Source organism: Panthera tigris, chromosome C2, assembly GCF_018350195.1.
Source record: "Panthera tigris isolate Pti1 chromosome C2, P.tigris_Pti1_mat1.1, whole genome shotgun sequence".
Lineage (NCBI taxonomy): Eukaryota > Metazoa > Chordata > Mammalia > Carnivora > Felidae > Panthera > Panthera tigris.
The window spans coordinates 150,430,602-150,446,097 of NC_056668.1; the positions used below are offsets into that span (position 1 = coordinate 150,430,602).

The following is a 15,496-nucleotide window of genomic DNA, read 5'->3' on the forward strand; positions in this document are numbered from 1 at the left end:
GCGGGGTGGGCAGGCCTCTGGACAGACAGGGAAGTAAAACTCTCAAAACTATTGCTCTGGTGGCCTCTCAGCTCAGGGCCTGCAGAGGGAGAGTCTAGGGGCTTTGGGTTGGGGTGCTCCCGGACTGGGACCCTCTCCAACACTGGCCTTGCCGGGCCTGAGAAGAGGCAGGGCCCCCGAGCGGAAGGGGCAGGCTGCTGGTCCTCCAGGGGGTCACAGTGTGGACATCGGAGGTCTGACGCAGATCTGAGTGGCCGCGGCCACACTCTGACAGTTCCTGTGTCTCTTACATCTATGCTTACTGATTCATGGGTGACTCAGTTGGTTGAGTGCCTAACTCTTGATTTTGGCCCAGGTCATGACCCCAGGGTTGTGGGATCGAGCCCCATATATGGAGCCTGCTTGAGATTCTCTCACTCCCTCTGCCCCTCCCCCCCCACTCTCTCTCTCTCTCTCTCTCTCTCTCTCAAACAAACAGACACCAATTCATGCAAAGGCACCCCATCATACAATGTACTCCAAAACTCACACACCCTCTAGGGAAGATGCTTCCCAGCGCCTCTCTTCTGGACCCACGGAGGCTACCTTGCGACCTGCCTTCCCGCACCCCCCACCCCCTCCCTTGCCCAGACCGCATAGACCTGTCAAGGCAGCCACACTGCTCTCGTCCAATTTCATGGCCTCCGAGTACCACAGAGATGCCTCCTTCACTTGGTCCTGTAGGATGAAGAGATAGCCCAGCTCTGTGGCCACGTGGGCGTAGGCGGCTGTGGCCACGAACGTGTGCTCAATGAAGCCACACACCAGCTGCAGAATCGCCTGGTGCCTTCCACACTGCAAGGAACGGACACGTGGGAATAGGGAGACCCGTCAGCCCAGCCTGTCCGAGCAAGGCTGTGTCAGAAATGGGGGATACTTTGGCAGTCCCGTTTCGGGTGCTTAGGAGAGACTAAGAGGGGCCCATGACCCACATAGCCAGGGCTGTGCACTTGTCCAGCTTCCAAAGCCTCACACTGGCCACATCTGTGGAATTTGCCTCCAGGCAGGGGCCCTCCAAAGGGCCCACCTCCTGTCTGAGTCGCCAAGAAGTTTTTCAAAAACTGAAGGGGGGGCAGAGCTCTTTGTGCCCTGTCGGTGGGACGTGGCCCCGAGGGCAGCCATGTTCCCGGCCGTGTGTGGAGAACGAGCACAGAGAAGCAGACACAGGTGTGTGTCCCTGAGGGAGGGATGGTGTCCCAGTGGCATTCAACCACACGGTTCTGGTTCCTGAGGCCCCACAGCCACCCCGGATTTTGCAGCAACTCCTTCTAGTCAATCTGCTTTGGGGCTGAAGGGTCTGACAGAGACAGACTGTTTGGCGACCTGGTCTGTTTGCACCTGCCTGATGGCAGAGGGGGTGCGGGCAGGCCCGACTTTCCAGGTCACTTCCCCAGAGGGACAATATGGCAGTTGGGTGCCCTGGCACCCCGAGCTAGAGGCAGGCATAGCTCTGCCGTGTAACAGCCACAACACTGCTCTCTTCCCCCAAATAGGGAGCCTCCTACTCTGAAAGCACTGTCAGACCCAATGGCTCTGATCTTTACAGCGTCCCTGAGCGACATCTGGGCCAAGGAAACGGAGTGTATGAGACACAGGTGTTGTTCAGAGGCGGGTAGGGGCCGCTAGGTATGGGCCATCGGCCTGAGAGGCCAAGTTGGAGCCAAAGAGGGGAGGGCAGGGTCCCCGGGGGGCTCCCAGGGGGGCCATAGGGCTCCCCTTAGGAACACCCGGCCAGAAGCACGATTTCAGAAACCTTACCAGCCTGCTAACCACAAGGATTTTTTTAAGATGGAGGTTTGGATTTTGGGGCTCTCTTGTCTCCAGTGCCTTAATCAGGTTTCTAACATGATTGGCAGCCTGTGGGGACAAAACAGACAACGTCAGAGGCAATATATAAAGTGGAACTCGGGCAGAGGTTCACAACCCCGCTGTCCCTTAGCACCCCCTGGGAGATCTTAAAACACCCATGCCCAGAGGCCAGCCCGAGAGATTTGGGTTCCACTGGACTGGGGTGGGCCCAGGCACCAGTATGATTTCAAAGCCCCGTAGTGGAACTTTCAGGAGCTTATGCACCCAAGAGCTGGCAGTGCCCCTTTGTTCATGGATTTGCGAAGAGAAGTTGCCCTTTCGGACCCACCCGGCCAGAGCCAGAAGCCAGCTGTCATGGTGCCCACACAGCGGCTGACCAGGCCGGCGGCACATCACCCGGGCTGGCCCAAGAGCAGATGGTCATGGCGAGTCCCTGGCCTCGAGCCTCTGCTCCGTGGTGACATGAGTCACCACACTGGTGCCCCCTTGTCATTCCAGTGAACCCTCTCAAAGGCCCTGGAAGTCAATAGAGCTGTCTGAATTGTCCAGTGCAGCAGACAGAGGGTCAGAAAGGTTAGGTAATTTGCTTGAGGTCACTCAGCCAGCCGGGTGACTGACTCCAAAGCCTTTGTCCTTTCCGGTTGACTCCTCTATCCATTCCCTACCGAGGAGCGAGGAGCGGGGAGTTCTTAGTTCCCGGTCGCAAAGAAGTGTCAGGAGTGAAACCCCGGATGGGGCAGGTCTACTCTGCTCAGTCAGGGCAAAGCAAGCTTAGCACTGAGCAGCCTGGGCCAGGGAGAGGTGGGGGGTGAAGGACGGGCATTCAGACAACTCTGCCCCTAGGATTAGCCCTCAGGCCCCGGGAAGGCCTGCCCAAGGCTCCTGGGTTGCCTGAAGTTGAAGACAGGCCCATCTGTTCTCTGGTTCCGACCCAGCGATGATGCTGGGGCCTCTTTGGAGGGTTCCTTCTAAACATGGACTGTACCCTCTGTCTCACCCCACTGCACAAAACCCACAATCTCAGAGCTGCGCAGAAGGAACCGGAAGCTTCTTCTTCCTATCATGACCCCTTAGCGACTCCTGATTTGCCACGCTTTTCACAGAAGCAGTGTATTTACTCAAAAGGCAATGTTACGGGGTGAGAATGCAAAGTCTTCTCAAAGATAAAAACCTATCCTGGTATTGAGGTTTTCACGAAGAACTGTTTCTGTGTTTGGGGGCTGTTTTGGGTTTCTGTGGAACACTACAGGGCTTAGGAGCAAGTTTGGGGCTAGGCTCTACCTGGCCAATACCTGCTTTTTCTGCAGACCTACATCATCGGAAACGCCTAATAGAGTATATGCGTGGTTTCCTTTATTCACAGAACTATGTGTTCGACAAGACATCTATCTGCTAAAACTCTGCGAAAGACCTAACAAATTAAAAAAAATCTTAGGTAGTGGGGTATCCCAACAATCTGTACAATTCTAGGGTGTGCTGGTTTAGGGGTGAATATGATTTGGACTCATTCACATTCAGAGGCTGTTTGAAATTGAGAACGAGGCAGATGTACCTACTCTGACCCCAAACGTGGCCCTAAAGTACAAAAATTGGATCCCAAAGATTACAGGTGGGGAATTTTTGAGGTATGTCCATATTCAAGTGGAGATCAAAGATGCCCAACAGAAAGAACTCTGGGTTATTTTGAAGATTAGATTTGGACTCAGGGGGAACTATGGTGATTGGCAGTGGAAGGAATCACATGTGAAAATCCTTACATGCACATTTATTGACTTAAATTTTTTTTTAAAAAAAATGGGATTTCGTGACATCAGGCACTGTTCCAAGCTCTGCCGTTTGTCATCCCGTTTAATCCTTATAACAACCTCACAAAGTGGTGGGAATTCTCTCCACTTTTTGAGTGAGGATCCCAAGGCTTACCCAGGTGAACCCGAACCACAGTCAACTTCACTGCCGACCCAGAGAGCAAACCAGAGGACTTCCCCTTGACAGGGAGTAGGAGGGAGGGAGGGGGGGAGGGAAGGAGCTGAGATCCAGGGAGCACCCTCCAAGACCCTGGGGATGAGGGCACTAAGAGGGCTTCCTCTCAGGCTGTGCGTGTTTCAAGGTCTGGCTCCTGAGTCTTGAAAGAACTTCCCATGGTGATGTTTCCTTCTCTTGCAAGTTCATGCACGGCTAGGATTTGGCAGGCGTCAATATTGCTTTCGTCTTTTTCTAGGATTCTGAAATAGGAAGAGGAGGCCAGGGTGATGTGGCAGCCACTTCCGATTGCCTTGTATTATCCATTCTACCCTTCTCCTTCCAATAACAGAACTCCCAGGGCAGCACCTGGGTGGCTCAGTAGGTGAAGTGTCCGACTCTTGATTGCAGCTCAGATCTTTTTTTTTTTTTTTTTAATAGGCTCCACCCCCAGCGTGGAGGGAGACCAGGGCTTGAACTCACGACCCTGAGATCACGATCTGAGCTAACGCTCTGGAAAACAGTGCGGAGGCTCCTCAAAAAATTCAAAATCGATCTACCCCATGACCCAGCAATAGCACTGCTAGGAATTTACCCAAGGGATACGGGAGTGCTGAGGCACGGGGGCACTCGTACCCCAATGTTTACAGCAGCACTCTCAACAATAGCCAAATGATGGAAAGAGCCTAAATGTCCATCAACTGACGAATGGATAAAGAAGATGTGGTTTATATATACAATGGGATACTACTTGGCAATGAGAAAGAATGAAAGCCTGCCATCTGCAGCAACGTGGATGGAACTGGAAGGTATTATGCTGATAAGTCAGTCAGAGAAGGACAGATATCATGTTTACACTCATATGTGGATCTTGAGAAACTTAACAGAAGACCATGGGGGAGGGGAAGGGGAAAAAAAAACAGACAGGGAGGGAGGCAAACCACAAGAGACTCTTAAATACAGAGAACAAACTGAGGGTGGATGGCAGCGGGGAGAGAGGGGAGAGTGGGTGATGTACATTGAGGAGGGCGCTTGTTGGGATGAGCTCTGGGTGTTGTTTGTAAGCCAATTTGACGATCAATTATATTCATAAAAAAAAAAAAAAAAAAAGATCTGAGCTGAGATCAAGAGTCAGATGCTTAACCAGTGAGCCACCCAGGTGTCACTTCAGCTCAGGTCTTGAGCTCAGGGCTGTGAGTTCAAGCCCTGTGTTGGGCTCCGTGCTTGGTGAGGAGCCTACTTCAAACAAACAAACAAACAAACAAACAAACAAACAGACTAGAACTCCCCACTTGGCTGGGTACTTGCTACCCAGGATAAACACTACATCTCCTAGCCTCCCCCTGCAGCTTAGGTGTGGCCCTGTGACTAAGTTCTGGCCGACAGGATGTGAATGCAAGTGTCCCATGTGACGTCTAGCTGTATCCTCACAGCATATGCCTTCCATTTCTTCTCTTTCCTCCTTCCTACTGGCTGACATGTGGGCCATGTGAGCCGCATCCTAGGTAGAGTGGCAAGAAAGAAGGGGCGTGGGACCCTCCAGAATGAAGTTGCTGCCCCTGTCCCGGGCAACCACCCGAACTTTTACCTGACAGAGGAATAACCTTTCACGTTATTAAGTCATGTGTCTGGGGTGTCTTTGTGACAGAGGCCATTCATATTGCAGCGAACACAGGCGTGATTATCGTACCATGGTCCTGGGGTGGCGGAGAGGTGCTTGGGGGGCAATGCGTGGCTGTCAGATGGAAAGGGAACCTCGCTTTCCATCATGTGTTTCATTGTGAACATGCGATTTCTGGTCATACGTACTGTGGGGTTTTCGATGTTCTGTTTCTTTATAGGAAACTTCATATATTTTTCAGCCTGGTCAGGGATGGCCTTCTGCTTAATAGAGGGTTACTTTAGGGGCGCCTGGGTGGTTAAGTGTCCAACTTCAGCTCAGGTCACGATCTCACAGGTCGTGAGTTCAAGCCCTGCGTCGGGCTCTGTGCTGACAGCTCAGAGCCTGGAACCTGCTTCTGATTCTGTGTCTCCCTCTCTCTCTGCCCCTCCCCCCCCCCACACACACTCTCTCTCTCTCTCAAATAAACATTAGAAAAAAGAGTGTTACTCTAATGAACACACAAAATTCTAACATGATTAGTTAGGCACAGTTAACATTCAAACAGTTCTAACCATTCATGGTGATTCTGAAGGTACTAACCAAAAACATTTGGATATTTAAAAAAACTTAAAATTAAAAAAAAATTTATTTATTTAGAAAAATTTTTTTAATGTTTATTTATTTTTGACAGAGAGAGACAGAGAACGAGCAGGGGAGGAACAGAGAGAGAGGGAGACACAGAACCCGAAGCAGGCTCCAGGCTCTGACCTCTAAGCACAGAGCCTGACGCGGGGCTCGAACCCATGAGCTGTGAGATCATGACCTGAACCCAAGTCAGTTGCTTAACCGACTGAGCCACCCAGGCTCTCCTAAAAATTTTTATTTTAAAGAGAGAGAGAACCGACAGGGGAAGGGCAGAGGGAGTGAGAGAGAGAGAGAGAGAGAGAGAGAGAGAGGGAGAGAGAGAGAGGGAGAGAATCCCAAGCAAGCTCAATGCTCAGCACAAAGCTGGTCTCGATCCCATGACCCTGAGATCATGACCTGAGCGAGATCAACAGTCAGATGCTCAACCACCTGAGCCATCCAGATGTCTTCCCCCAAAAAACTTTTAAATAACTTATGGACTAAAGAAGAATCAGAGTGGGTATTAGAAAATTCTTAGAGCCAAAAGGATCCTGAAAATATATGCATCCAAATGTGTAGATACTGCTAAAAATGATGCCTTGAGGGACATCCACAGACTTACACACTGATATTCTAAAAGAAGATTGAGAATGGATCAGCCAGGCATCCACCTCAAGAGTTGAACAGCCCTTGATCCAACAAGAGCAGAACAGCCCCAAAGGAAGAAGTCGCTGGAAATCATAAAGAGCAGACATTAATGAAGTAGAAAACAGAGATGCGGTAGAGACCATTAACAAAACTCAAAGCTGCATCTTTAGAAAGACCAATAAGGGGGCTCCTGGGCGACTCAGTCGGTTACGCGTCTGATTTTGGCTCAAGTCATGAACTCCTGGTTCTTGAGTTCGAGCCCCACATCGGGAGCCTGAAGCCTGCTTCAGATTCTGTGTCTCCCCCCATCTCTCTCTGTGTCTCTCTCTCTCTTTCTCCATGTCTCCCTCTCTCCCTGTCTCCCCTGCTCCTGTTCGGTCTCTCTTAAAAAAAAGCATTAAAAAAAAAGTTTTTGAAAAGACTAATAAAAGAAACAACTTATTCTAATGTTGACGAAGGAAAACAAGAGGACAGGGAAAAATAAATAATATTAGGGATGGAAAGAGAAACACACATAGAGGGGGGCAGAGATTTAAAAAAACAAAACAAAACAATGGGGGCTAGGCGCCCGGCTGGCTCAGTGTGAAAAGCGTGAGACTCTTGATCTTGGGGTGGTGAGTTCAAGCCCCACGTTGGGCATACAGATTACTTAAACCAACAAACAAACTTAAAAAGATAAGTTCTGTGAGCACCACTCCCTGGGAAAACCTCCAGGAGGGCAGGCATCCGGTGTGGGCCTCAGCCCTTTGGCACTAAACACCGGGGCAGGGGGGCCGGGCGAGGGAGGTGGTGCACACTGAGGTTGTGGCTTTCGGCCAGGTGTCCCCAGGTATCCCGCTGGCCGAAGGCCAGGCCTCCAGAGCAAGCTCTTGAGCCAGCTCCCGCCAAGGACACTGGCCAGGTATCAGCCAGGCCCACACAGGCACTGCACGTGGGGGCCCCCGCGGGCCGAGCCGGCAGGATTCCCGTTCATTTGTGACCGGCCGCCTCTCTCGGAGACGCAGATATCAGTGAAGATCATCAGAGAAATTACCGTCCGTCCACAGCGGGGCAAGGGGTCTGCTTGCGATTTGTTTTGTTCTTGAACTGTGTGGGGTGTATTACCGCAATTCAGTAACGCCTCACAGTGATAACTTGGGATTGCTCAGGAAAAAAAATAAAATTAGCCTGCGACTCTCTTTGGGGGAGAACATTTAGAATTACTTAATAGGAATAGTTGAGGCGCTAAGAGTTTAAAGAGAGAGGCTTCAGTTTATCTAGAAAATCCCAGCCTCAGAAAACCTTCCATCAGACAACCCTTCCCCTGAAGTGGTCCTGTTTTCTATCGACGATGACAGCGCTCCCAGGTCACCCTGACGAGGTGCCTGGCTTCCACATGGCCCAGGGACTCTCTAGAGCTGGCCGTCTGGCTGACGTGCCCAGCCTCAGCTAAGTCACTGGGGACCTCTCCCCCTGAAGCTTTTATCACAGTATATCATACCCATAGTTGAAAACAATTAAATAGTGCAGCGGTCCCTTTACTCCCCCCTGCCCTCCTCTCCTTAGAGACAACTGCTTGTCGTCCCATAACCTGGCTGCTTTGGGTTCTTTGGGTCGTTCCCTCCAGCGCCCTCCTACACGATCGGCTCGTGCCTCTAGATAATGCCCATTTCTCTGTGTGTCCATCAGACCGCGTCCTCCCTGCCCTCCCCGTGTGATCGCATCACTATTCATACCTCCGCTGTCAACAAGAGTCACTTTTTTGTCTTGTTCCGTCAAATACATGGCATCTCCTAGCTCCCCAGCTCGTACGATGGGACCCTATCGGCGCCCTCGGCTGGCAAAGAAAGGAAGCGACCCCCGCCCCTCACCTGTGTCCTGTTTCTACCGCCTGCTCCCAGTCCTGCCGAGCCAAGAACAGCCGCATCTTTAGGACGAGGGCGGGCAGGAAGCTCCCCGAGATGCCGGTGATCTGGTTCACCACCTCCAGGGCCTCTGAGTAGTTCTGCTGCAGCATGAAGTATGTCGCCTGTTGAAAGCCCAAGAGAAGAGTCTCCATCGGTGCCCACGAAGAGAGGGGGCGGTGTCAGTGTCTCTGCCAGGACAGGAGCAGAGCCTGACACGTGGGTACCGTAGGCCCCCTCGAAGCCCCTGGGGAAGCAGTCAGCGCTCAGAGCGACAAATCAGGGTCCACAGCAATCTTGGGCTCCTGGACAGGCAAGGCAGGGGCTCCAGGGAGACGGGTGAGCCCCGAGCAGGCGTGGGATCCAGCAGGGCCACGCGAGGGGACCCACTAGAGGGAGGCCCGGGGGTGCCGGGCACTTCTGAGTTCCACCAACGGCCCACTCGTTTCCCATTCGCTTTCTTTTTTAAATCTTTTTTTTTTTTTAATTTTTTTTTTTTAACGTTTTATTTATTTTTGAGACAGAGAGAGACAGAGCATGAACGGGGAAGGGGCAGAGAGAGAGGGAGACACAGAATCAGAAGCAGGCTCCAGGCTCTGAGCTGTCAGCACAGAGCCCGACGCGGGGCTCGAACTCACAGACCGCAAGATCGTGACCTGAGCTGAAGTCGGACGCTTAACCGACTGAGCCACCCAGGCGCCCCAATCTTTTTTTTTTTAATGTTTATTTTTGAGAGAGAGAGTGTGTGAAGTGAGGGAGGGCCAGAGAGAGGGGGACAAAGGATCTGCACTGACAGCGGAGGGCCCCGTGCGGGGCTTGAACTCACAGACCGCAAGATCATGACCTGAGCCGAAGTCAGATGCTGAACCCCGTTCGCTTTCTTCAAGCTTATCGCTGAAAAGCGCTCACCCAGGCCCAGGGGCGGCTAGTGTTTGCGGGTAACCCCCTTAAAAAGCGTTTTGTTTTTCTCTGTCAGGGCCCCCTGGGCCAGAGTTTGGCTTCTGCGGGCCAGTGCCAGCCACCAGGTTCTCCTGAGTGAGGCACGACATGTGCCTGAGGGGCAGAGGGCACTGCTCCCAAAGGACTTGAAACTGGGCTCTGAGGGGAGCTTTTGTTAGACCTTCGGCAACCCGCCCTTCCACGACTTATTAAGAACAAGAGGAGGACTGTTCTAGATGAAGGTTTATGCATACATGTGCTCACTGCAGCCCTCTCTTTCTTTTTTTTTAATGTTTATTTATTTTTGAGAGAGAGAAAGAGAGAGAGAGACAGTGTGAGTCGGGGAAGAGCAGAGAGAGAGGGAGACACCGAATCCGAAGCAGGCTCCAGGTTCTGAGCTGTCAGCACAGAGCCCAATGTGGGGCTCGAACCCATGAACCGTGAGATCCTGAGTCGGACGCTTAACCGACTGAGCCACCCAGGGACCCCACTGCAGCACTCTTTCTAAATGTAAACTGAAGACGATCTCAGGGTCCAAAAACAGGAGATTGGGGTGACAAATTCTATTAGGCCCAGGCGACAGGGGACTGGCTTGATGGAGACGTTCAAGGTGACATTTACATATGGTGGAATCTTACGTGAAGAAAAGGGAACCAAATGACAGGAGGCCCTGTGATTACAGCTGTATTAAACATATTAAATATGTCAATATTAAACACACTAAACAATGCTATCTCCTGCCCTGCAGAGGTGCTCAGTGGGAACCCTTTCAGGACCAGGAGAGCTGGCAGCTGACAGCTGACCCCTGTGGGGTCATCCGTGGCTAAAGGAAGCGGCCTCGTGCCAGGTCACACCCGTCCCCAGGGGGCAGCCCCCATCCAGCACGTGGTCAGGGAGGGGCCGCCCCAGCCCTAGAACCCCGACTCGGCTGAGGCCTGCGCCGTGTCACGAAGCCACTTCTGTCACCCAGCCCTGCGTTCACTTTTCTAAGATATCTACAAAGAGGAGGGAATAAGAGGCTAGTTTTTCTTTCATAGGCTGATTCCGTGAGGGTCACGTAAGAAAAAAGGAACTTAAGTGGAGATCAGAAAACATAAAACTTGCCACGAACCTCCCTCCTCTTACGGCCCATTGAATTTAACGGGTGAGAAGAGAAGAGGCAGAGACAAAAGGACAGACCCTGAGAAGACGTCCCCACCCCCGCCCATGCAGAACGAGACGGGAACCCACACCGAGCCGGAAGGACTGTGACCACCGAGTGGACCCTGACTGTCTCTGGGCCCCCGCTCCTCATCGGCCAGGAGAGGGCCTGGAGACAGAGCGTCTGGCCCGAAGTCCCCTGGTGGATCTTTGGCTCCAATGGCCCAGGCAGAGACGACCCCCCGCCCCGCCTCCGTCCCCCGCTGCCCACCTTTCCCATCAGCCCCAGCACATCTTTGGCGTCCTGCATTCCTTGTTCCAGGTACTTGATGGATTTCTTCACGATGTGGGGCTTGTCTGAGGTGAGGTCCACCCAGCCTCTGAGCACATAACCCTGGGATCAGAACAAGACAGAAGATGAAGTCCTTGGCCGCGCAGAGCCTCTTGTCCGACCCCTGTCACTCTCCACCCCCAGGCCCTGCCAGGCACACCTACTTGCAGACTCCAGGGCGGCCCTGCTCTCTCTCACTGTCAGGACTTCGCTCTGATTGCTCCTTCCCAGCCCAGCCCTCCTGACCAAAGCCCCCTCACCCGGTCAACTACCACTGGTCTCTAAAGCTCAGCCTGGGAGGGCCCTCCTGTCAGAAGCCTTCCGTGACCTTCCAGGCTGGGCTTGGGCCCTTCCCTGGACCCCTGTGGCTCTGCTACCCCTACTGACACACTCCCACCCGTCTTGTCATTGGCTGTCTACTCAACACTGGGATCAGGGGGCCACCACTCCAGCCCTCTCCATGTCCTAGCCCAGCGCAGGGCCCGGCCTGCATGGAGGCAGGAACGAGCAGGGGCCATTGTGAGCTCGGGGGCCTTGCCAGTTCTGCTCCAGCCTTCACCCAGTCTCTGCTGGATAGGCAGCCGGGCCTGGGAGGTGAGGTCCGAGGTGTAGTTGGACCACATTGCCCTGAAGCATCCCTCTGCCCTGGACCAGGGTTTCTCACTCTTTACCGTTACTCTCCTCCTAAGGAGCCTTTCCAGACATTTTCCCAAATCGTTTCCCCTCCCTCCAAGACATTTTAATATCACAGATATATTATCTGTTTATGTAGTGTGTAAATCTGTGTTTTATACTTTTTTTTTTTTTTTTGCCCCCGCCCCTCTGTGTGTTATATAGTAAGATTTTTTTCACCCCCTCCTCCAGGAACCAATTTTCACCCCTTTGGGGGGGGGGTGACATCACCCCTGCTGCGGTGGTGACTAGACTGAGCCTAGACTGAGGCTTCAAACTCTACCCTTAGTACAGGTCCCCCACGTGTGAGATCCACAGCATGTGAGATCCAATATGCGATCCACCGTATGGGCCGTCGCTGACAGCCAGCCGACCCCTGCAAGAAGGCAAGGTAGGCCCACGGTGGAGACCGCTCATCTAGTTTGCCAAAAGAACCAGGAAATCTGGCCTTTTAGGTAAAAACCTTTTGGTTTCTCAATGTCAGCAACTCATCCGAGATTTTAAAAATATACAGCACAGGCTACGGAACACCTGTCTGCAGATCAGACTCCGGACGCGTGCCAGCGTGTACTCGGCTGAATCCTGAGACAACGTGGGCGGGGGCCCCTGGGAGACCCAGGGTCTCGTCCGTGCCCAGGTGCGGCCCTCTCCCAGTCCCCGGGGTGCCCCGGGGGGAGTAACGGTCACCCCAGGCTGATGTGTTTGGATGCTGCTTTCTGCAGCTGCTGCCCTCATGATGCCGGAGGCAGGTACCTCTCTGGGGCTGCTGGAAACTTTCAGCGTGCGGTCGATGTACTCCTTGGCCTTGTCACGGTGGCCCATGAGCCAGAGGAAGAGACCGGCATAGTACAGGGCAGTTCCGCTGGCTGTCTTGCGGATTTCCTTCAGGCTGTTCTCGAGCTCCTGAACGGCTTCTCGATCTGTGAATCCGAGAGGAGGGGGAGGGCAAGGCAGAGTAAGCAGGGCGGCCTGGCCCCGCAGGAGGCACTGAGGGCTCGGGGACCTCTCTGGCCTCTCTGAGCCTCCTCTAACACGCGGGAGACTCCAAGGAGCCCAGGCGCTGGAAACCCCAGGAGCCGCCCACGCCCGCACTTGGCTTTGCTGGCTGAGATTTATCTTTTCTCCTCTGTGCCTGGCAGCTTGCTGAGCAGACAGACCAAACCGAATCGCCTACCTCAGGCCCACAGTCCATCCTGGGAGGGGACATCGTGGTTCGTAGCGTCTTGGAATCTTTCCCTGCCTCTAGAGAGGTGGACATTAGGGGTGGGACTATTTACACCAACTCGATTCGCCCTCATCAAGATCTTGGCGAAGGAAAGAGGGTGTCTTCCCAACCCTTGGGAGCTGGAAGGAGGACCCCTCCCGCTGTCACCCTCTCTGCGCATGGCTCCCGCTCAGTCGGGCCTGGGCACGGGTCTTCCTTGAGGCCCCTGGGGGAGGGAACGGAAGTCCCTCCTCACTGGCCAACAGCATGTGCTGTCATCGGGGCACGTATCTCCTGCGGCGGCCCTTTGGGGCTGCATCCCTGGAGCGGGGCGGTCTCTGCCCCGCTGGGCACGGCCGCACTCACCGACAGCTGCACAGCACTTGTGAGCATAAATGAGGGCCATGATGGAGCACAGGGACACGTCTGGGTGGTTCCGGATGCTCTCCAGGTTGCTGATGGCATCCTGGATGCGCTCTGCAAAGAAGAGCCCACGTGGTTACGTTCTGGGGCTCCAGGCCCAGAGGGCAGGACGCTCTGCGGCAGACACGTGGGAACCCGTCGCGGAGCTGACCCAAGCCTTGGCACCACCTGGCTCCAGCCAGAATCATTGGGCTAACTGGTCCCAAACGTCCCCAGTGGCCCAAGTTCCCTGAAGGGGCTGTTGGTACCAGGGTCCAGGCTGCAAGGGGCGGCTGGAGGGCTTGGAGCTCAGATGTACCTGTGAGTCCTCGCAGGCTGGGACTTCGGGCTGGGGGCCATTTCTGAAGAACGGCCTCAGGGCATGCCCAGCCAGCTGCCCAAGAGCCACAAATTACACGTATCCCCCTGCGCCCAAACTAGATACGGATCACACAGCCATCTGCGGATTAACCTGGGAGTCTAGCTACTGAGCGTAAGACCTCTTCCGTGGGAACGTGACTGGGGTGGAGGCAGGCATCCAGGCCGAGCCAGAGCGACAGTGCTGGGCTGGTGCCTGAGGTCAGGAGGCCGACACTGCCCAGTCCTTACCTTCTCTGAGGATCCCATAGGTTTTAAAGAACTGCAGTACGGGGTCGTTGCTGAATTTGTCCAGGCCCAAGGCCGCAGCCTGCTGCACGTGGTGGAAATACCGTTCCTGGCTGTAGTAAATGATCCCAGCCTGTGGGGAGGAAGTCACGGTTGCAACAGCCCCAGTCCCTTCTCGGTCTCGGTTCTGGCCCACTTTCTCCCCCGCTCCCTGCTCCTCCTCTGTTCCGGAAAAGGAAGAGAGAAAGGACATTCAGGCCTCATTCAGTTCTTCCCCAGCCCCAAGAGCAACTCCATGCCATTCCCTAGGAAGGAGTCTGGAGGTGTTTGTGAATTATCCACAGATTATGGGTCAACGTGACGGAGAATTCAACTGAGGCTTTGTCTCAGGAAGGGAATAAGGGGAAAGAGAGAGGACAAATGATAGGAATGGTGACGCCACTCGTGAGAGTTGTAAGTTATTGTGGGTGAATCGCCTGTTGGGAACTGTATCTAGGGCTTTCCATCCATTATCCTATGCATTATTCTCTCCATAGCCTTCACAGTTAAAGAAGCTAAAGCCCATGCACAGTGTGGCTTCACAAAGGTCATGCAGTAAGACGGGCTGAGATTTCAAAGTGAAGTCTCACTTCCCCTAAAGGTTGTGGGTACGGGGGTTGGGGAGAGATGTGGTTGGGTTGTAAACAGCCTCGTGGGCCATTTGAAAGAGCTCAGACATCATCCTCAGGGTAATAGGAAGCAGCTAGAATGGGTTTAAGCGGGAGGAGGGATGTGTTAATATGGGTGTGTGGGGGTGTGTGCGCGGAGGGATGAGCAGTGGCTCTGGTGCAGGGACTGCTCGTGAAGAGAGGTGAAGCAGAGAACTATGTGGGGTGGGGGTGGGGGTGGGGGGACTGTTCCAGGTGCCTGGGGAGGGACGGTGGTGATTCTGGATCAGGAGATAAAAAGCAGTGGGTGATGCCAGGAGACATGTGGGAGCTGACATTTCCTGCTGATTAAAAAGGACCTGAGATGGGTTACAGTTAAGGCTGCAGGATCAAACAGCGGTGCCATATCGGAGATGGGGGACGCAGAAGAGGCAGAGGCAGGGGAGAGGGAGATGATGGCAAGATGACAGAGATGGGTTCAGGATACTTTGGTTTGGGGGAACTCGAGGACAGGATTGGGTGGGGATACCGATTTGGGGCTTAGGGTGCACAGGGAACACCAGAGAAAAAAAGATGCGCTCGCCAGGAACAGTGAGGCCAGAGGGGGCCAGGCCCTTCGTTAGCCGGCGCGGGGAGCGAAAGGCGGGTAAAAGGCGCAGCAGGAAGGGTCGGAGAGGTGGCAGGAGAGCAGCCGGGCGCGAGGGTCTCGGGGCCAGAGGCGGGGAGTCCCGAAGGGCAAGGCAGGGCAGCGCTCTGGCCACGCACCATAAGGGAGGAGTCGCTGGTGCTCATCTCCGGCGCCCGCGGCTCCGAGCCCGGCTCAGGGGGCGTCGCGCTGAGCCGGATTCCCGAGTCAGGGTCCTGGGCACGCCTCTCGCGGCCGGAAGTTGGAAGAGCGCGTCCCTGGAAGCGGAGGGGGCGGGCCGGTTGCCTAGGGCGTCAGAATCTGGGGTGGGAGGGGCAGGCGCCCACGTGACGAGGCGCGGGCAA

General features: G+C 54.1%; 1 protein-coding gene across 2 annotated transcripts in view; it reads right to left on the minus strand.

The window, feature by feature from the left end:
* Positions 1-15,444, minus strand: part of TTC21A (tetratricopeptide repeat domain 21A) — a 35,038-nt gene extending 19,594 nt beyond the window's left edge. Inside the window, exons 1-9 of one of the 2 annotated variants that reach the window (XM_042956334.1) lie at positions 15,272-15,444; positions 13,863-13,992; positions 13,218-13,328; positions 12,401-12,567; positions 10,916-11,038; positions 8,533-8,690; positions 3,986-4,070; positions 1,798-1,896; positions 642-834 (exon numbers count right to left, since the gene is read on the minus strand). In XM_042956334.1, the coding sequence (XP_042812268.1) occupies positions 642-834; positions 1,798-1,896; positions 3,986-4,070; positions 8,533-8,690; positions 10,916-11,038; positions 12,401-12,567; positions 13,218-13,328; positions 13,863-13,992; positions 15,272-15,298 (1,093 nt within the window). In that variant the 5' untranslated portion in view covers positions 15,299-15,444. The remainder of the gene's footprint in view (positions 1-641; positions 835-1,797; positions 1,897-3,985; positions 4,071-8,532; positions 8,691-10,915; positions 11,039-12,400; positions 12,568-13,217; positions 13,329-13,862; positions 13,993-15,271) is intronic. The other variant, XM_042956333.1, reaches the window with a different exon arrangement.
* Between the last annotated feature and the right edge of the window lie 52 nt (positions 15,445-15,496).